The 23,523-nt window shown below is 41.4% G+C and overlaps 1 protein-coding gene across 3 annotated transcripts; it reads right to left on the reverse strand.

The window, feature by feature from the left end:
• Positions 1-3,414: 3,414 nt before the first annotated feature.
• LOC144727318 (uncharacterized) lies at positions 3,415-23,508 on the reverse strand. Of its 3 annotated transcripts, none has more exons than XM_078606065.1 (11): positions 23,029-23,508; positions 20,233-20,405; positions 18,847-19,851; positions 16,895-17,143; positions 14,022-14,243; positions 13,432-13,513; positions 10,684-10,815; positions 9,390-9,971; positions 8,308-8,453; positions 6,912-7,086; positions 3,415-6,190 (listed from the first exon to the last, which is right to left on the reverse strand). In XM_078606065.1, the coding sequence occupies exons 1-11, from the start codon at positions 23,210-23,212 to the stop codon at positions 5,898-5,900; spliced, it is 3,243 nt and encodes a 1,080-aa protein (XP_078462191.1). In that variant the 5' UTR covers positions 23,213-23,508; the 3' UTR covers positions 3,415-5,897. The 3 variants fall into 3 exon arrangements, with proteins under 3 accessions (XP_078462191.1, XP_078462185.1, XP_078462200.1); XM_078606059.1 differs by having other exon boundaries at positions 9,354-9,971; XM_078606074.1 differs by having other exon boundaries at positions 9,354-9,971; positions 14,022-15,858; positions 23,029-23,492.
• Positions 23,509-23,523: the final 15 nt, after the last annotated feature.

Consider the following 23,523-nt stretch of genomic DNA (forward strand, 5'->3'; position numbering starts at 1 on the left):
TCCTGTTTTATTGCGAGAAACGGCAAAACCTATTCTTAATTGTCATCATTTTGATACTGCCAAAAAGGGTCCCATAGATATAAGCGCTGCTTTATCACGGCATCATCGGCATCAACATAAAACGCCGCAATGCCCGATCCACAAATACGAATGAGACGACACAGCGACGATGCACTGACGCCACTATTCGTGACCCGGTTTATCTCGTTTGACCACCTGAATGTGGAATTGTCGTTGTTGCTCTGCATCAGGGACGTACGGTCAGGGGAGACAGGGGAGGCAGAGCCTCACCTGCCATACTCCAAAGAAAATAGCTGGTACGAAAAATAATAAAATAAAATAAATATTAAGATGTTTCCACTGATTTGTTATTAATGTCATTTTCGTACGATTCCAATCATTTTTATAGTCAAAATCGCCAAATTTGCTAGCTCGGCTGCAAATACAGGAAGAGACGAGAGGTGAGGCAGCGACGCGCTCAGCCTCCCCTCTGATTGCGCAACCCCTCAGTAACTGGATGGAGCGCGGGCAATAAGCACGTGCCTGTTACTATATCAGTATGTCACCAATGTAATGTTTGTAGACCCCTTCATTTCATGTCCTCGCCTTCCATACTCCAGGTAACTTATTTCACGAATGTGTATAAAGATGTTTAGGCTCGCTGGTCTCGTCATGAAACTGCAATGAAAAAGCACCAGGGGAGGCAGCTATCACATCTGCCTCACTGAGGTCGGACGTGTCTAACACGCCCCCTCAATGAGGACACGCCCCCTCCGTGAGGCCTCAGTGTGTGAATCTGGCTCTGACACTAGCCAGTGCCTCCCCAGCCATTGACATCACCTCACGTCACTGCTCTGCATCTACCATCATCAAGCCTTACGAAAGAAGAGGAATCGGAACTTTTATCTACATGCTACCACCACCAGACCCCCCCAGAGTATGGGCCAACGCAGCCAAGTGTATATAATGCATGTATAGGTTACTGTAAGTATAGGCTCATAATCCGCAGGCCATAATTTCATTAATTGAGTCATCCAACTGTCGATTTAGTAGATAGTCGATATCTGTACCCTGCTGCATACATTCAAAACAGCACAACATTGTGACGACACGAGAGTGGCAAGGCTAATCAAGTGTCCTGGCTGCCGAGTCCCGTACATTAGATGTTAGAGGAGGTAACTCTGCTGTCGTCAGTGGTAAGAACATCTGTGGCATTGTGATTTAATTGTAATTAACAATGTAACATGCCCTCCCCCCCCCGCCCCCAATTCGACGAATTGCCACGATTCAATCGATAATTCGATCATTTTCTGCCCTTGATACGACTCATTTGCATTATCCATTTCCGACATGGTTTTAGTTTTTTACATTTGCATACAATTAACAGTAAATAGATGGATAATTGACACTACTAAATCGACTAATGCACGTTCGATTTGATATACTGCACGTGTTGTTGAGCCGTGAATAGATGTGAATTCATGAATCGATACTGGAGGTGTAACGACGCTAAATTGTCGCCTATTCGTGACCCCGATACTTTTCAATAATCGTTTAGGACTAAACGTCGTTTGTATCGCATGGAGTTTTTTTTCTTTCATATAGTTGTTTTGGTCGCATAACGCTCTCATGCATATACAGTACATACGTACAGCAAACATTAATAATGTACACACCGATTCTTCACGCACGCGTCTCACACACAACGTGAACGTAATTATCATCGATTTCAATCGACGCATCGCCACCCCCGGTTCTGTACGTGACTTAATAATGGTCCCACTTGACCGGGGTTCGAGAGCACACGCCACCCAACCTTAATCTTATTAAACATTTAACCTAGAAAGAGGACACTTAAAGAGTTTGGGACAGGATGTTTTGCTTCGGGTCTATTAGGCTTGCTGTGGGGCCACGTTGTCAGCAGAGGGCGGTGAAGAAAAATCCACTGTTGTGCTACACTACTATGCTCTCTCCGGGACCTTCAACCAACATTCGAAATGACCGTCGTGGCGATCGAAGCATACGTACAGATGTGGCCAAGGCAGTGGATTGTTGATAACAGGGACTGTACACGTGCATGCTGTTTTTCAATTCCATTCTCCACGACCTTCACGTTGCAATACACGTGCCAAAGAAGAAGAAAAAACCCCACCACTGCTTTGTACTTCAATGAAGACATTCGATCCCCGGCCGCGGCTATATCGTCAGTGGCGAGAAAAATCTGAACCTGTCCTGCGCGCCCTGGTCACCAACCAATCTTGACCAACAACAATGCAGTGCAGTCATCCAGTAAGGGGATTGACTAATGTATGAGATGTTTAGTATTATGTCGCAATGTGTTGTTGCGTAACGACACGTGTACCGTGACAGTGACCGGAGTGCACACGTGGCGTTGATTTCAATGCTGAGAATGGACAGGGCCCGGTTTGCGTTTGTCCCACGGGTCCTACATAGTTTGGACAGCCCCTGCACCCCACGTAATGACCCTTAAATATCGTAACTTGTTTCAAAATCTGAACTAAACCATGCCTCTCTAAAAGTCCTCTCAATATTTAAACGGTGGTTTAAGAGGGTAGAGGTTAGTTTTATTTCTTTAGAACTGAGTTGTGTTTTAGTTTGTCCTTCCCTGCCGCACCGACAATTAGCACGGATGGATGCGTACGGTGCGAGATAATTTCAACATACAAATACATAGCCGTACTGCACAATTTACCCAGTGGTCCAAGTTCGTATGCCGGTCACGACTATTATTAAGTGGGAAAGTATATACAAATCTGTCCTGCCCTATGTCGCCCCTACATCAACCCAAACTGGCCAGCAGTAAAGCAAGATCAGACAACCCCTATACCCGGACACGTTGAGAGAAGGCCGTCAACCAGCAGCAGTTTGACAAAAGGGATGTGAAGTCTATCACTAAGCAGGGGGCTTCTTTCACCGACGCCTCAGCAAATTATCATACTAACAAGGCCGATGAGACACATCACACGCCACTTCCAAGATCTTACCTTTGGGTTAAGTCTCGAATGGGATTTCACACCAGGCCACCTCGTTCCACTGGCATGGCAAAAGAACCGAAGCTGATATCTTTAAGTCGACTCAAGTTCTAGCTCGTTTGGCGAGTATGTGCAACTGTCCTAATTGTTTCGTGCATCTGGTGGATTCTATGAACGCGAAAAAAGGAACTTGCTCGTTTCCTGTGGTCCAAGTTGACCTTTTGTTACCACATCCTTCATGGTCACAGTTCTCCAAGCATCACACCTTATTACAGTAGACATTACACCGTGCTCGTTAAGCACTCTACGTGTTTAACTTACAAAAGTATAAGGTGGAAACGAATGAAAAAACAAATAGAGTCCTTGTGTTATACCTTACAGTGGTTGGGTTTGTAGTAAAGCACACTGACAACTGCACCAATCACATAATGTTTTGTTTTAATAGGTCACACAATACAGGAGTCGAGCAGTAACCGATGCATTCCACCTCCCAAATTATGGTTGTAATCATCATCACACAATCACCAATAATATATGAAGCGTGCAATATATTTAACAAAAAATTGATTTTATATACATTTCTATATTCATTATATAAACCCCAACTTTAGGAAAAAAACTAATACAGTTTGATCAATAGAATTCCATACTGATTGAAAAAGAAAATGTTGAGCACTGATTAAACTCCGTTTGAAGAACAAACTTGTACGCACAAGCTAATGTGATTTCAAAATCCATAACCTATTGTAACTTGAATGTGACAGAGTATTTGAGAGATAGTGTTAGATGGAGGTGATATTATTAACGATAATTTCATAGCACGTTTAAATCAAGAAAAGTGGTATACATTTAGAGTAAGAGCTCAAGCCTCGTCAATTAACCAATCGGTCAGAAGTTGTTAACATGCAAAGGAGTTTAAGCGAATTGAAACCTGACTTGGCAATGCAGGTGGGTACCACCATGTCTGCTCTCTCAATTGCCACAAATGTAACAGGAGCATAAAATTTTCATATGTTGTATATACTCTTATAGGTAACTGATTCTTACATTAAACAAATTTGGTGATTCTGTATTGCATTAGCAATGATGCACAAGTATACAAATAAAAAAGCAGCACTCAAAAAGAAAAAAAGCACTGCATAAAAAAATAGAAAGTATATAATAGGCAACGTGTTGGGGAATGGAGCTTCTGCACAGCACGTAGAGAGAGGCCAGAGAGGTTGAGTCTAACTCGCCAGAAACTACGGCCTACCTCTCTGGCCTAGTGCTCTGAACAATGGCCATTACACGAAGTGTCACCCATTACAGTTTCTACTTTTCCTTTTCAAGGCAGTGTTACTCACGCGTGTGTTGGGGTTTTTTTTACCCTTACATGCACGATTCATGTTACACGAGTGGTACAATTCATTTTAATCAATGAAGCCACGCATGTATGACTAGTAATCATGAACAATCCAGAAAGTGTTTTCAAACATTGAGTTATATGTCCTGTCAACTACTGATAGGGTTCCTCACACTCTACCAAAGTGTACATTTACACTTTTACCAACCAACAAACATTTGCGATAAGAGTTTTACCCAATTAACATTTGGAGAATGTACTGTGAAGTAATGTAAAGATTGAGTGGAAAACTATGATTTAATGAAACCACATTCAATATATTTCACAATTTTCACAATATACCGTATGCAGCATAGTTCTGTAGAATAAGAGCCCAACAGCCGAAACTAAAACATTTTACTAAATCTACATTAGGAATTTATGGCATCCAGAAAAAAGATAAAATTACTAAAACAACACATAGGCCCTGGTTTAACTCACATAGCATTCTGGGTGAGTACAACATTTAGTGCTCCTTGAAAGTAATCCTTTAGGAAATAAACCTGTCATTTGTTCGTGTGATTGCATGTGTGCACGTACTTCGAAATGGGTAAAACGTGTAAAGGACTTTGAGCTCATACATTATTGGAGGAAATACATGTGTCATGACAGGATTCAGCCTAGGGTGTGAGTGGACTAGTGGCCACGGGAGATGACAGGGGAGTCAGCTGAAAGTGTGAATGGACTAGTGGCCACGGGAGGTAATGGCAGGGGAGTCAGCCGACAGTGCGAATGGACTAGTGGCCACGGGAGGTAATGACAGGGGAGTCAGCCTGCAGTGCGAATGGACTAGTGGCCACGGGAGGTAATGACAGGGGAGTCAGCCTGCAGTGCGAATGGACTAGTGGCCACAGGAGGTAATGGCAGGGGAGTCAGCTTGCAGTACGAAGGGACTGGTGGCTACGGGAATGATTGAGAATAGCAGCGTGGCCAGGTGACGGAAGAGGATGGTAGAGTCTGCTGGTAGAGCGAGTGTCTAGAACCAGCGAGAAGGATCGGGAATGGGGGCGTGGCCTCGGACCGTATTTAAGGGAGATTCGAGGGAGACTCATGGCTGTTGCAGTGAGGTCTCCGCCTGTTCAAGTGAACGTATCTTCAATAAAAGAAACCATCTCAAGAAAGTGTGTTAAGTCGTCTTTACACGTGTACTAATTAAGTGTGATTAATGTACAATTTAAATGTTACCTAACTACTGTACATTTTTACTGATAGCTTGTCTAAACACGTTAATGTAATGTCTCTACTGTATTTAAATGCATGCACATTATTTTAAGATCTTCAATATACTGAATTAGAAAATAGTTTCACAGGGTATATCAATGAAACTGCACTCAACCTGCTTACAAGATGCTGCAGTATTTTTTAAATCAAATTATCTTTGCACAGATTATATATGTTATTGTATCTGGGCGTCATTGATGATAATACCCCATATATGTAATTATGTTCATGAGTGATTATGAATCACAACTAATGCTGTGGCAAAGTTCAGCGACAATAAGCAGGCATATTGGAATAAGCTCTCAAACGTTATCCTTCAGTGTGACATAAAACATAGGATATGCCTGGTGAGGGTTAAACACCACAAAAACTTGGGGATTTCTGAGGTTATCCACAGTGCTGTCATGCAAATGTGTTGGATCTGATTGTTGAATAGGTGGTGGGGCGAGCATGCCTTGCTGTCCAAGGCAGTGCTTGCCCGTCATCACTCTTGCCACCACCACAGCATCAGCCTTCCTCGCACTGCCATCAGCACCATGCGTCAGTGCTGTGTGCACATCTGTGTAGAAATAAATCCCTCTTCCGTATCGGTGCCCTAGTAGGGAATAACCATACATTTCGTTTTTAAACTTAGATGTTTTCATACACACGCGCACAGTCATATAGAAAGCATATATTTGTATAACTTTCACAATCATCACAAGAACGTGCATTGTTATTATTACACGCTTTTATTTAACTCACTTCGTCTGTTGTATCCTCAAAAAAGAAATATTGTAACTCAATTTTTACACACTTCCCAATGTGCTATCGACTGCAAACTTGAAATAGCTATGTCATACTGATGACAACACGATATTCTATCATAAAAAATCCAAAACATATATTTTTTTACATTTTACACGCTTTTATTTAACTTACTGTGTGTTGTCGTATCCAAAAATCTTGTAACTCAATTTCAACCGTATTCCTAATGTCGCATCGACTGCAAACTTGGTATAGGTATGTCGTACTGATGACAATACTATATTATATCATTAAAAAAAAAATATTTTTAAACAATCTTTTTTACGGCTCTAATTGTCCACGCTCAACTCACGTTGCCTGTAAATCACCACGTGGTCCCTTACGTCACGGCAAGCCTCGGGGAGCCACGCCCAGGGGCGGGGGATGTGGAAGGAGGGGAGGGGCGATGGGCGAAGGGGGCAGGGCAGCTCGGACAGTACATTTTATTAAAGCGTGTTTTAAAAAAAAAGTATTTCTAAATATTTTATTTATATTAACATTCATAAATGCAACCAACCATCCACACTCACCATTTATTCCAGGACGTGCTCTATTGAAGCCATATTTCTCTACGCTTTTGCTATCATTCTCATTGATGCCTTGGAACAAGATTCTGCATGTAACGGGATTTCCATCACGCTGCGATATCCAAGTATGTCTGTCCCCAAATTTGTTTTCAAGATCTTTGTTGTGAAGAGGCACCACCTTTACATAAATATACATAAATGTGATGTAAAATCCATGTATAAAGTGTGGGTTTTTTGTAAATGCCAATATCAAATTAAATAATAGTATGAATTTAAACAGGTATACTGTAGTAACGAAGCCATGTTAATATTTGTTTATTGTGACTGTATATACATTACACATCAAATTGGATATTTTAACAATTAGACACAAAGAATTAATTCAATAGTGTGCAGGTATTGTACATTTCATTAAAATATGAATCTGCAAAACTGAAACAAATGTCAGAAGGTGCAGCTGCGATGTAAAATTGATGCTGGAAAATCAAAGTGTGCTGATATAAGTGCATTTATAGCATGGACATATTGTAAAACAAAAACTAAAACACTGTAGTTATACTATAGCACAGTATAAATACTCGCTCATGAAGTGAATGTGTATATTTTTGCAGATATTTGCTTTCTCACCAACATTTAAACAGCACACCTGTATAAAAAGTACTTAAACTGACCGGTAATCCATGACTAGTACCCATAACACATCACAGTTAACATAATTTACATATTTAATTAATTTATCAAATTTTTAGGCATTGTTATAGGAATTATAATCCATTTGAAGCTCTTGAGAACAGTGCATCACCCTGTTTCTGAGATCTCTTCGAGTGACCTCTTATTTACACTAGAGGCCACAATTTTCGACTCTACCTACTCCAAAGATATTTGAATTTTAAATTTTGAGAGCTAGAATCCAACCAATTAAGGGAAAATACATTCCATGTGATTTTTTTGTGTCGTCATGGGTGAAAGGGCTGAGACCACCGGCTTACAATACTTGTGAACCAAGTTTAATTAAATGCTACCTGAACTGCAACCCATCTCAGCAGCACCAATGCAGCACTCTCACCTCTGATACACGCTGCTACATCACAAGGATCACATTTTTGAATTCCACTGTTTTTTTTACTTTGCATACTCAGGAATTTCATTTTAATCATCAAACTTTTGTTGATATCACATTGTTCTTTAATTGTCCAATACATTATTCTATGAAGTGGATAGATTTTTTTTGTACAGTATACAATACTCATACATTTTACCAAAAAAGTTGTTGCTTTAACCAGTATTGTGCACAATCACCAGTGTACATGTCACTTATGATAATTATCATTGTGTATTTGGTACAGTATTAGTTGCAATTGAACATAACTTTGGTAAACTGTGTCATGTAAAAGGGTACCTGTGAAATTGATGTAATATTTAAGGTGGAGTGTTTCAAAGCATGTTCTAACACCCTATAATCTCTTGGATTAAGGGACAATGCTTTTACTTCTTTTGCTTCTATTTCTTCATCATAACCCATATTAGAGAAGATAAATTCTTGACCTGTAATAAATAATACAAATACACTTTACATTTTGGAATGTAAGAATACAATATAACATTTTAAAATTACTGTAATTTAGATTTGCTAGTTTTTATTTTATTTACAATTTCAGTCACGTATTTTAATGAGTACAATGATTTACATTATTTACACTACCACTGCAGCCGTTAAACTTTCAAGATGAACAGAACTCCTTAAAATATTTTGACAGATTTTATCAGTAAAATGTAACATTTATAGATTACAATACTGGCATACCGCTTAGATCGTTCAGGATGTGTTCTTGGTAAATGGAGCACGAAACGAAACAGGGCTACAGGAGGTCAATGTCACATTGTTCCAATAGAGATGCAATATTTCAGGGCTTCATTGGGATATCAGTAATAGCCTTAATAATGATACTGTACACATGATAAATGTATTAAGGCATTTTGTAAATAAAAAAATGTAACGTTTAATGAAAATGACATTAAAAATACGATAAGTTACGGACTCAAATGCATTCGGTCGGCGCTTGCGTAACATCAACTCGTCTCCCTAACGTTTCGCAGGAAGCTACACTAACCAATGGGATTACTGGATCCATAGATCACAAATTAATTGATGCAATGATTAACCCTCGATGAATCGATACTCTAACGTGGCTGTCGGATCGACAATGAGCACAATCGATAGAAAACGCACCACGATTTAGGCTCAGCTTAAGCCCATATATAGGCAACGCCACACCTACTTCCAGATATGGGCTGGTCCGCGCATATATTTAAGCATTCAAGTGAAACATTGTTGTAAGAGGCAGCGCTATAAGAGGTATGTCTGTATTGTAAAATATTTTATGTACAATAATTATTTACAAAGGATATGGCCACCTCTTGAGGACGTAGCACCGCGAGCCTCACCAAATGAAGACGGTTCCTGGTTTCCACTGTGTTCACCTTTTGGGGAGAGCATTCCACCGGTAGCTCCAACAGATGAAAAAGGTGCCTGACTTGTGCTGAATGCACCATACGGGGAGGGCATTCCACCGGTAGCTCCACCAGATGAAAAAGGTGCTTGACTTGTGCTGAATGCACCATTTGGGGAGGCCATTCCACCGGTAGCTCCACCAGATGAAAAAGGTGCCTGACTTGTGCTGAATGCACCATTTGGGGAGGGCATTCCACCGGTAGCTCCACCAGATGAAAAAGGTGCCTGACTTGTGCTGAATGCACCATTTGGGGAGGGCATTCCACCGGTAGCTCCACCAGATGAAAAAGGTGCCTGACTTGTGCTGAATGCACCATTTGGGGAGGGCATTCCACCGGTAGCTCCACCAGATGAAAAAGGTGCCTGACTTGTGCTGAATGCACCATACGGGGAGGCCATTCCACCGGTAGCTCCACCAGATGAAAAAGGTGCCTGACTTGTGCTCAATGCACTGAACGGGGGGGGCATGCCACCGCTAGTCCCACCAGAATGAGGAGGTTGCTGAATTGCATTTACACTTGTTTGTATCACAGGCTGTGTGACAATTGCACCTTTATGAGAGAGACGTTACATAAAAAGACATAATTAACAGTCAACAATTTATAACGTGTACATATGTCACGAATCAGACACATTTTCAATAAATGCTGTACTTATGAATTAATACTGTGGTTTTCAGTAGATCCATAGCAATGGAATCATAGGATTGGAAATATTCCATCGGGCCAAGTTATCAGCACCTTGACTTCCAATTGACTTTGTAAAATACATTAAAGTGGTCGTCCCAATTACTAAACCTCAGAATATAGATGTCTGCAATTGAATAAACATTGAATTGATGTACATAAATCCATACCAATATCCATCGAAACAAGATTAACAATATATATTCATGTTGATATTTGACCGTGCATTATGTTGTAAAAAATTATGGTTTATATATATTTTCTGTACATTTTTTTTATTTCAATGCAAAAATACTGTATTAGGGTATTTGTGGTATGTATCACAATTTCAAGGTAATCCATACACATGGATCACCTTGTGTATGGATCACTTTAGAGTATTTGGCTGCTATAAATTTCCACATGATAAGCCACTTCATTAAGCTTTCATTTGTAGCCAGGTCGCGTGTGGAAAAGAGATAGAAAGCTCAGTGGCCGTTATATGGTACAATTTTTTTTAAAGTTTAGTTTAGTTTTTAGTTATATGTTCAAGTACAGTGAAAATGAAATAGCAATACAATTACATGTGTTTACCTACCTGGTATTGCATATTGCATGTTAAATTCTTCAAGCAAATTCTCAATTTTCACCCTTGCCTGAGCCACATCACTGGCCTTACCAGCCATCTGTATCACTGTCACTGGACATGAACCAATCTTCTTCTCAGCTCCTTTGTTAGAGAAACGCAAGATAAAAAAAACACAAAGCTGTTGAACTGCTGAATGTATAAAACTGCGATTGTATTATTTGGATGTGATGACAAAAAATATCTAAGGTAATATTTAAATTACGTTTAGTGTAACCATTTATTTTAACGAATGAGTGGTAACATAAAGTAAAGGTTGTAGGACTGTGTAATCGATTTATATTAAATATTCACTCTGGGCATACGCACACTGGGTGAATTTGTGTAATACTATGCATTAGTGGCACACCGGTAATCCACTGCTTTGTGGGTAAGTTCTAGTGGATCATGTACAGATGTGTGTGAAAGTCTTAAAAGTGATGGACTGTAAGGTGGCTAAGAGATGGTAGTCCAGCAAATAGATTTGTGAACCCTTTGGGTGTTATCCACACGTATATGTACTGCAGGGTTTTTTTCTCTGTTTTCCTCTCACTTCTTCATTTCTCACCCTGTCCTTCCTTGATAAACCCACCATCCACTGCAACATCATCATCTCTGTGACTGACATAGCTTGGTCCTCCCTCTTTCTTGTGCCCCAGCACTCGGTCCCATACAACACCGGCCTCATCACCATCTTGTACTATACACTACACTATACACTACACTATACTATGCGCTACACTATGCACTACACTATACACTACTCTATACACTACACTATACACTACACTATACACTACACACTTTTCCCTTCAATCAAACTGGGACCCTCGTATCACACACCACACCAGGCATCTCTCGCCCTTTCATCCAGCCCTTGTTCTTGTTCTCATAATCTCCTTCAAGTGATCCATCCGCACCACATCGTTGCACCCAGGTACTTAAACTCATTCGATATTCATTAACTGGTCACTTCCAATTTGAAATCCTCCTGCATTATTTCCACTGAAATTTGCCACCATAAACTCAGTCTTTGTCCGACTGATCCTCAACCCATTCCCTTCAATCTTTTGCACCCAGATCTTCAAATCATCTTCCACTATCCCCCTGCTTTCACCGCATAGCACAATGTCGTCTGCAAACAGCATACACCAGGGGGGCTCTCTCTGAATATATCTCGTCAGTGTGTCCAGCACCAGGACGAACAGGAAGGGGCTAAGGGCGGAACCTTGTTTCACTCCCGCTTTGATTTGAAAGCTCTCCGACACTCCACAGGTGCTCCGTACATGCATTTTCCCTGCCCCATTCACATATCCTGGATCAGCCAGACATATACCTCAGGAAAACCTCTTCTTTTCATACACCACCAGATGAGCTCACTAGGCACCCTGTCGTACGCTTTCTCAAGACGAAAAAACACCATATGCGGGTCCCGTTTCTTCTCTCTGAACTTCTCCATCAATACTCTCAGTGCAAAGATCGCATCCATTGTTGACCTTCCCTGTCTGAATCAAAACTGACCCTCGCCAATTTCCACCAGCTCCCTCAGTCTTCTTTCTATGATCCTTCCCCAGAGTTTCATGGTGTGACTCATCAATGCTATTCCTCTGTAATTCCCACACTTATGTATCACCTTTCCCTTTAAAGATGGGAAGCAATGTACTCTCTCTCCATGCATATGTAGTGACATAAGAAGGGAGGGGCTGCTGGGGGCTCTGGGACCTTTGGCGCCAGGCGCTGGGTTCCCAGGCGGGTCAGACGCTTAAGCCTCTTGGCGCCAGGCGTTGGGTTTTCGGGCGGCCCAGGCGCTTAAGCCACTTGGCGCCACCAACGGGGGGGGGGCTGTGTGTGCTCTGTGGGATACCTGGGGGCGCACACGGCCCTACCCCTCGTTGGGGACTAGGCATAAAAGGGGAGCTCCCTGGACGATCAGGGCCAGTTGTAGCTCAAGACCCAAGACCCAAGACCAGCCATCTGAGGACCCTGGGATGTTGTGAGAGCCAGTGGTGGGACTCTGGAACTCCCGACTCTACGACCTTGTGGGGGCGAGTTCCAGAGCGTAGCCAGAGTAGAGTATCTCGGCTGTGTACCTAGGCTGTGTACCTAGGCGGTAACAGAGTATCTGGACTGTTGGAGAGTTGGACTGTTGGAGAGTTGGACTGTTGGAGAGTTGGAGAGTTGGAGTGTTGGAGTGCTGTTGGATTGTAATAAAGAAGTTACCTCTACAAGTGTCTCCGGAACCCGTTACACATACAGCATTTTCTTCTCCATCCAGATTTTCTCAAATACCCCCATAAGTATTTCAACACCACTTTTTCCCATTAATTTAAACACATCAATTATAATCTCATCTGGCCCCACCGCCTTTTGATGTTTCATGCTCCCCAGAGCCTCCACTACCTCTTCTCTGGTTATAGTCAATCTATCAACCGCTAACTGCAAAGTGTTAACAACTCCACCTCCTCAAACATGGGGTGACGTTCATCTCCACTAGTGCCAGGAGCACACATTCCATAGAGGAGAAGACCTCTTATCCGCATCCATATTACCCATGATATTGATTCGCCACATTGCTGGCGATAACAAGGGCTTCTGCCTCTTTAGTGGAGGCCAGTCTTTTCACAGACATTGTTGACGTGCCACAAAATGGTACTACCACAGTAAGCTTATAAACCCGAGGAATCATGTGGAAAAAAATGTTTAACAAAATGTTTAACTTACCGAGTGTAGGTAACAGAGAGGTTTCATTTCCATGCATATTCTCGATGTTGTCCTTTTCCATTGTGAATTTTTTTTGGAATTCCTTATGAAAATACAATATAAATGTACAATGTTTCTATGAAAAACTATTAAACATTAGCCGAGTGCAGTATTTTATCCACAAGGCTAGTTGTTTGATTATTACAAATCTCTATAGAAAGTTAAACATGAATACATGTACAGTACACAATGTCACAATTATAGGTTAATCAACTTTGAACATCACAGCATAATCAAATTCAAGAATTATAACTCAAACTAAAGTATATCTTTAATATAACACAGAATTTTTATTTATGTGTAACTGTCTTTTGCAAATGCAAGTTTTGACAGATTAATACTGTACATTTTAATATAACCTGTAGGAATTAAATAACATGTTATTTGGGTCTTTCGGTAAAGTCACATAGATAGGTTCTTTAAACGTAGATAGGTTATTTGAACCTATCTACGTGACTTTACCGAAAGACCCAAAGAATATGAATTCCTGCAGTCACGAAAGCTTTAAGTCAAGATTTAATTAAATAACATCTCTCGTATGTCGTACTTACTTTGATTGTTTCATAATCTTTAGGATAGAGTACAAACCTAACATTTTTCAAACTGCTGTTAGGGTAGTCCTTGAAATGGGCAATAACAGATTTGATCATTGTGGCTGCCACCATTTTTATAGGGTGCTGTAGTGTTCCAGCTCCAAGGGCTGGGAAAGAGATAGATTTTTGTTGCTTGTCTTGTGCCGTCTTCAAACATGTTTTAACAATGTCCTTCAGAATCTGTTGGTTATTGAATAAGCCAGGCATTAATAGAAGCACATCTACAGTCTTGAGAAGTTGTATAAGAAAAAATTATCCCAAGATAGTGTTTTTGAGAAGTCAAAGTTTAATAGTTGTGGTGCCTTAATGTACACCAAAATGTTTATACATTTGTAGAAATGACAGTCAAACTGTTATCCTCTTGTTAGCCATTATTTTTATTATCCGAGGCCCCAGATCAACCTATTTAACTTGTACTGTTTGTGCTTATCCACAGATAAAAGAAACCAAGAAGTTGTGGCAAATTCATCCTATCAGCCAAAGTTACTCACTCGGAATTGTGTAGATAAAAGGGGTCTCTGGGCACGAATAAATGCGAATGGGACCACCAGTAGCACCCCCAACATCGCTACATATAAGAAGAATTTAATTGTAATGTCTAGTATATCACATTTTGTTAATTTCATTTTTGAGTTCCAATAGTTAAATCAGTTTAATGACAAAACCATGAGGTTGAAGTTGGCATCTTATTTGCAACCATAAATGAAGTAGCTGAGGATTTCCATCATAATATGATCTTGGGCCACTCGTGGCAAAGCATACATCTGTAGTGTCAACAGAATCGTATAGCCTAGCCTAGACACAACCCTGACCGTGTTACACTGACAGCGTCGACCGAGAAAGCCAACAACTATCTGGCCACGCAATTATCGAGTGAAGATGGCAGCGATGAAGGTGGCGAAGATGATGAGACGAGTCCACTTCCCAGAACCGGCAGCCATGAGCTCTCGCTCTCTGCTGAATTTTTCCTACTCAGCGCGATCTGGCTCCACCCTGGCCATGCATCCCTTCTCGAACCCACTAGCAGGTTCCAGGGGCTTCCAGACGGGGTCTCTGTGACCCTTGCCCCAGTTCGTCAGCCCTGCTGACACACCCTCGTGTAAGTGCTCACCGGCGTGTGTACGACTCGTCCACCGCAGTTGCCGTTGTTGGACAACAGACGACGCTATTACACGACACATCTATAGAGGGAGGACCGCTTTACAAGTGCCAATAGAATTTTGCCCGTCCCAACACGGACGTCAATGTCAAAATGGGTGCCAAACTTGGCACGTATTCCGTAATATTATGTTCCGGCAAGCATTTTAGTTGCAGCCCAAATTTAATACGTAGCTAGGCATATGAATGGTAAAATGGTCTTGCCCAACCAATCTGAAAGCACACATCTGTAGAGGGGACACCCCTTTACGAATACTAATCGAATTTTGCACGACCTAACGTGGATTTCAGTGTCAAAACGTGTGCTTGGCACATGTGTAGTGACATAGCGCTGACTGCTGTCCAGCAGCGGCAACTGCAGTGGACAGTTAGCGCACATGCCGTTGGGCGGGCGGAGGAACTGAGGCAAGGGTTACGGAAGACCTCATCTGAAAGCCTCTGGAACCCGCTAGTGGATTCGAGAAGGGAGGCTGAGTAGGATAAAAGCAGCGGAGAGCGAGAGTAGACTCGTCGTCGCTGTCGTCTTCGCCGCCTTTGTCGCTGTGGCCTTCACTCGATATTTGTGCGGCCGGATAGTTGTTGGCTTTCTCTGTCGACGCCGTCAGTGTAACATGGTTAGAGTTGTGTCCAGGCTGGGCTGTATGACATCGAGAAGGAACGAGGCAAACCTGTTGAACCTAAAGAGTGTCAATAAAGAAGGTGCCTCCTGCAACTACCTTGTCTCCGACTTGTGCTACACTACATATGCACCAATGTGCATTGTTAAAATGTAATAAATCGATGCAGTATATCCATGGATAGAATGACCTTGGACCCCGAATCCCAAAACATAATTCTACATAGGGGTGTCCCCTCTACGAGTACCAATCATTTGCCCTGGTCCAACGCAGATTTCAGTGTCAAAATCGGTACCAAATTTGGCACAGGCACTTAGGTGCATTGTTCAAAACTAATTCGTAGTTGGGGTATTTCAGTGGTAAGATGGCCTTGGGCCATTTATCTTAAAGAGTCAATTTACAGAGGGGTCCCCCTTCTATATTCTCGGTTAAACGCCAAGTTTGGCGACCGTTTTGATACAAGCACGTGTTTGACTGGGCGAAAAATCGATTGGCACGTGCAGAGGGCCCCCCTCTGTATATTTATGCTTTGATATTAGTGGCCCAAGGGGCCGTCCATAAATGACGTCACGCACCTGGGGGGGGGGTCAGACATTTGTGACGATGTGTGACGTCACATCTAAATGCGCAACTTTAAATATAGACAACACGTTCTACTTAATTAAATAGACTTTTAAATAAATGTTTTCTCCTACAACATCAGAGTGCAGCGGCACATTAAATACGCACTACAATAACAATAGTTTCAAGCGATTTGAAGCACATTTTATGTTACGGGGGAGGGGGCAGAGCTTTGTGACGTCATATTTGAGGGGGGGGGTCTGACTTTTTGTGACGCCGTGTGACGATGGGGGGGGGGAGGTCAAAAATCGTCCAAAATCGCGTGACGTCATTTATTGACGGCCCCTAAGGCCAATTTACCATTAAAATACCCAGCTAGTTATTCGATTTGGGCTGCGAAATACTTGTTAAATGTAGCTTATGGAAAAAGTTTTTTTTTTATCAATGTTGATACAAATGTACAAATACAGAGGATACCGTGGTATGTTTACTCACCAGTTGTGCACGATACTCTTGCTCCTGAGTAATTATTTCCCTATTATATACCATCACGTGGTAGACAAACGTGCATCCCAAGTTGCAGCCTGTGGTAACTATACGACTTCCTTCTTGAAGTAAATATCCTCCCATTTTTTGAGTCACCTGTTTTTGTAAATCAGGCCCAGCCTTGCTTAACAATGCGATCGACACGGCACCCCGTTTCAACTCTCCCTTTTCGCCTGTAGAATTCACAATGACGTTTGTCTAAAACAAATGGGAAAAATTTGTGCGTAAGCATGACTAAAATACAATATTTCTTTGAAAACCATGAGCATTTTCTATGTACGAAATTTATCTTATGAATACGGTAACAGCATACGACATACTATACAGGTAGTCCCCGACTTACGATGGTCCGACTTACGATATTTCGATCTTACGATATCGATATGACAAAATTGTTAAATATTTTACATTTCGCTCGGCAGGCAAACGCAGCATCGTACGAGGTACTATGCTGTACGTTGGGACGCTGCCGGGATGTTACTGAACGCATCTCACGCCTTGTGTGATGATGCCTCTCACTCTCACCAGCGGTCGACGGAGTTGAGTTGTCTCGGTGCTAGCGCGTGTATTTGTTTCCGTGTTTTTGTGTTTCAGAATCTTGGTGAGTGCAGTACTATATGATACGTTACGATACGTTCAATGCATGTATGATACGTAGCTTTAGCGATTTCATTTTAGGGTTACCACGATACGATACGTTAAATGCATGTTAAAAGTTTTTTTTTTATAGCAGATAGGATTGTTTCCTGAAAAAAAACTTTCTTTGAAATTGCAGTTCATATAGGTAGGCTAATAATTTACCTTGTTTTTTACTTTAAATTTTACTGTGCAATACAGTATTGTAATTAATAAATACATACAGTATATAGTTTATACAGTACGGTACTGTAAATTGCTCTGTTTTGCTAAATTACCACCATTCTTTAAGTCTCCTGGGTAGGCCAGGTCATCTTCGACTTACGATATTTTCGACTTACGAATGGGGTCGTCGTAACGCATCTCCATCGTAAGTCGGGGACTACCTGTATTTGTAAGAAACTGTATATGGACACAAATTACTGTAAGAAATAATCAAGTACTGTATCCCTTACCACATTACTATACATTTCAAGACAGTTTTTCTTTGAAATTCAATAAAGTATCACGTGCTAATGTCCTGCACAGTAACAGGTTAAACCACTCTACTGTATATCCTATAATTAACACTACATCCACGTGTTGGGTTACATCAGAATAACGGCAGTGCCTATGACCAAATCAGCCTGGATAGTGATTGGATTGACCAAGAACAACAGGTTATAAGCTGCGAACCTACGCAAATGACCCCCACGACCCGCAGTGTGGAGAAACCTTCTTCCAGAACTGCATTAACATGGCTGCACATGTTCACATGTATTCAGAAACACGTGCTGTACATGTACAATTATTAGCAATACAACTTCTCAACTGTAGTTCGGGATCATCAGTTCAACATTCAAATCAGGACTGTATAAGTCCACCATCTGCCACGTGTTTTTTACTGAAAAGGTATTTTTTAAAATACTGTCTTGTACATTTATATATCTAATGCTGATTAATTGTATCAGTACATTTCTTTTAAAATCAAGTTAATCTTTAAAAAAATTAAATAGATATGATTGTACAGCAATTTCCAGCGCCAAGGTTGTTCCGACTATACTTCACCACGCTGGTCAATGTGGGTTGGTGAAGGGGGTGTTGAGGAATCGCCAGTTAAGATGACTCGCCACTGTTAGCTTTGGTCGGGAACTGAACTCAAGAGGCGCCAGGTTCATAGCGCAGTGTGTGCCACCACTCCATAATGGTTTAAACAGAACGGTAAATACTGTAGTCTGTGTGCCTTTGTTACGATATTATTGCGTATGACAATTAAACATGTTTACCTGCTCCTCCTCGAGTGAACCACGAACAAGAACGACTGATTGTCCTGTTGTGGTTGTGAATCGCATTAATGTTTCATTTATAGCGTCTGAGATCAACATTGACTCGAATTGATTAGTCGTCTTATTTAAAGTGTCTGCAATGCTCTTTGCAATATTTCCTTCTTTGTCTACAACTCTAATGTCACGGACAGAGCGACCCTGATATTTTGTATCTTTGCAGAAGTTGACTATGGCAGTGACTATAATTTTAGCACATGCATCATCAAGAAATCCATATTGCTGTGCAAGAACTGTAGGAATGGCAATGGAGTTTAAGCCATGCAGATTGGCTTCTCTCAGGCTCAGTGTAATTATTGTTTCTAGAAGACGAGATTCCTCAATTCCAATTTGTGGATATACATATTTTGAGGGAGGACCCACAGCATGAATCATGATTTTACAAGGCAGGTGACCTGGACCAGTGATGAAACAATCTCCCTCCTTTAAACTCCGCTCGCGAAACACTTCATCAATTTGCCTCTGTACGTCTGAATCTCCAGTTTTGGGATAATCTTCGCTGCCTTTCAACTTTTTATTGGGTGCAGTTGTCACCATTGCATCAATGTGATGTTCAAAAACATCACCCTCGAACACAGACAGGATTCGGTCACCTGACAGGACCACCCTGCATTGTATTCCAACGGGGTGTGCTTCTTTGCAGCTCTGAAATATTTGTATTTTGCTATTTTTGTCTTTTGCAATGTCTCCTTTATGTTTCTTCAACATATTTAACTTATCAATTCCTTCCATAGAAATCTCGTGATGAACAACATCCTTTAAAGCTGCAAAGACACTTTGTGTTGCAGAAATTATATTTTGTTTCCCTCCCAATACTGTCATCGTCATATTTGTTTTATCACTCTGAAATTTAACCCTTTCTTTTATTGAGATGTCATCAGTTTGTATTTTTTCATCAATGTAGTCGAGGACAGTTGCAGACACAAATTGAATTGATGCCGGAATTTGCTGTGGGGGGAAAAAATAGGCAACAATGTTCAATATACACAATACGCATTTTATAATACAGCACCATATTCATACTCATCATCTAACCAAACCACGACCTTCTATAGATCACGGTTTGCTCTTATATTGACCAATATCCTCATCTCAGATGACTGCAAGTCGTTACACATTGTATTTGACGATGAGAGTAGTGCAATTAATATTTTATTCTGGCAAAAGTGTAGAGTACGTGGATTTTTGTACAAAGGTTAATAATGCATGCACGGATACACTTTAATAATACACAACATGCAAGAAAGGAATGCAGTGTTTGCCTATGGTATGTTATAATTGCAACACGCTTATGCAGTAATTAGTAGCAGTGCTATTGCGAGACTTTACTTGTCCTGATGCGGCATGGCCAGAGGTGCCGTGAACTTCTGCGGGCATCCCCCATTGTGATGAAGGCGTCTCTGTGGCTTCACGCCTGGACAAGTGGTGGTCCAGGTACTCCTCGAGCCGAGTAACGCTCACGTTTCGCAGAAGCTCTTTGTCTTGCAACATGTAATCGCGTTCTTTTGGAGAATGGCAAACAGAAGACATTTGTTCATAATAAAAGTTTTTGGGTTAGATCGCGTAAGTATAAATGTGTCGTAACCCTCTACAGCCAGTCAGGTTTGTCACGTAAACAACGCGCTAATTAGTTACTACTTCAGCCCACCGGTGTGTTGGAATAAATCCACAACATTTACAATTTGAAGACGACGTTTCGCTGGTAATTACATCCAGCATCATCGAGCGATCTCTGAAATTATACACACCGAGAAGGACCTGCGGCTGATGGGCTGTGTAAGAAATACCTTTTTATGTTTGTGTAGATATATATGAAGGAGACATTGATTTTGTTTTTACTGTTTGCCCCAACTACGTAGCTGATGCAGTCTGTTTCAGATGGAAACACTGCTGATTTTGAAGGGCAACTTAGAATGTTATTACGCGATACCACTTTTTGGCAGGAAAAGTACGAAAGTACAAGATGCGACATTATACTTTCGAAACAATCAGGGGAGAAAATTCTGGATAATCCAAACATTTCATATCTGCGACGGATATTCGGATTTATAACAAAAATTTGAATATCCCTACCAAGGCCGTAGCCATGGAGTCAACATGGGGGGGACGAATTTCCTGCCTAAAATATAAAAAAAATATCCAACACATAAGATGGACTTTTTATATTTTTTTTACAATACTGTCTAATAATAGTATATTGTATTACATTGCTGTTTTTTTACCTTTTTTTTCATTGTATGTAATGGCAGACATTAGGGATTAATAAAATACAACCATAACCACAATCATTTTAACAGAAATCTATTCTATAGCAATATATTGGGGAGGACATTTTGAGCATATAATTACGGCCTTGATTCCTACTGAATAGTAACGTAATGAGCATCAATTCATCAAAAACAAAGTATGCACTTGTGGTAAAATTAGCATTCTCTTTTGAATGCTACATTGCCTAAGAATTATTACATATGTTATAAGCACAGTATTTAAGATGAATGTGGTGTGACTTCTGTGGCCTCACGCCATAATGTGTTTCGCTCTCCCACGTGTCCCTGCCCCTTTCATTTCACCTTGATCCATGACGTTCACTTATATATTTTAAAATAATGAAATTGGTGGTGTTTGTGCTTTAGCACCACTGCTACGGTCAACCTTTATGTCTTGCCATCGTCGCAAGTTGACGCAGAGAGTACTTTCCAGTACTATTAAACAAACTATTATACATGTAGGAACAATGTTCCACACTGCCCACCAGGGATTATTTGTCTGTCTGTCGTGCATAAATATATATATAATATAAACAGCTCTTTGATTGGTGGAGACCTACTGCCGGGTACGGAGAGGGGAGGTGCCTAAGGGAGGGTCAGGGGAGGGGCCTAAGGAAGGGGGGGGTCAGGGGAGGGGCCGGGAGTCAGGGGAGGGGGGGTCAGCGGAGGGGCCAGAGGGAGGGGGAGTCAGGGGAGGGGCCTAAGGGAGGGGGGGAGTAAGGGGAGGGGCCTAAGCAAGGGGAGGGGCCGATAGTTAAGGGGGCTGGCTACCTGGCTGGCTGCCTGGCTTCCTCAAGTTATCTTGTATACAGGTAGGAACAACAGGTTCCACACTGCCCACCAGGGATTATTTGTCTGTCGTGCATATTTGTCTGTCGTGCACGAATGCGCTGTCCAACCAAGTTCCTACCTGCCCACTCCGAAGGAACGTGTTTTGAGCCGTTGATGATGCAAAGAGAAATGTGAACTATGCAGGCTCTTTTAGAAAGCAATGGCATTTGAAATGTTACCCGTGTTCACTTTGTCAATGTGACGAATCTAAAAGTCACGTACATGCACGTATTTTACCTTGTGATCTTACAATGCCGTGTTTATATTCAGCAATGAGTGTAAACAGCCACTGTCGCATACAAATTAGGGATGTTTCCGGTTAATCCGAAAAATCGAACGTGGCCTCGACACGAAATTCCACGTGACCTTAAAGTGTGACGTCATAAGGAATGCAGCAACACGTCAGAATATTGAATAACACTGAAGAAATCCGATGAGCTGCAAAGCTCTTTTTAAGATGTCCAGTATTTTTTCAGACGCCTTGCGATTAAAACTTGTGAGCGTGAACACGTTTAATTATTGAATGTAAAATGATCCCCAAGCAAATCTTACATTTAAAATAAATCAAGCGGATTTTTTTAAAATCCAAAACTAATCTCGGGGTCATGTCCTGACCACACCAATTAAGGTCAGGCGGACCCTTCCGGTGCAGCCAACTGCTTTAATTGAAGATCAAGTCGGTAGGTATTTAAGGGGACTTTCGAAAAGTTGTCAACGTCATTTACCCAGCATTAGTGAAAGCACAAATTGTCCCCAAATCAGCATTATCTGCAGTAAAAGTTGCTGTATTCCGACGTTTAGTTGCGAGCGAAACCCAAGTCGCTAAGCTGTAGCGACAAACGCCACGGTGGCGACACTTGAGACGCGACTTTTAAGCAAGAGACAGAAGGGCGCAATCGCTGTTCACGGTGCCACCAAAAGTTAACGCTTGATACATCCGCATCGAGAAAAGAAAACAGACTGTACAGAATACTAATGTAGTATATAGTGCTGTAATACCAGATTGTAAATGTGTAAAGTAACTCACCTGCGCGTGATCTAAAGTGAACGATTATTATTCGTTGAACGAAATCTGACGTTATGGAATGGTTAATGTTTCGTCTTTGAAAAAACTGCGTTAGCTTGGAAATGAATTCACTGCTATTTTGAGGTTCAACATGCAGCACCATCCCAAACGTCGGGTCCCAAGCGCCCATGGCTGCTGCAGCCATGATCTCCAACACTCATGCAGTCTGGACCACTCCCCTATATGCTGAACTTACAAATACTGTAAACCAATGGATGTGTCGATGTCTTTTACCAATCAGTAATTGCTACTTTCGACCCTGCACCTTAACGCCTGGTTTAAACTTTAGAACAGTAACATCAGCTAGGCTACGCGATGTTGCCCATCTCGTTCGACAGTACACAAACACGAATAACCCAAGCGTCGTCTTGAAACGCACTCGAAACGAAACTCTCCAACTTCCCACTTCTGTTCCGGGACGCAGTGACGAACTGAAAATACTGTATAGCCGGTGCC

The sequence above is a fragment of the Lampetra planeri genome, chromosome 2 (genome assembly GCF_965212315.1).
Source record: "Lampetra planeri chromosome 2, kcLamPlan1.2.h2, whole genome shotgun sequence".
NCBI classification, from domain to species: domain Eukaryota; kingdom Metazoa; phylum Chordata; class Hyperoartia; order Petromyzontiformes; family Petromyzontidae; genus Lampetra; species Lampetra planeri.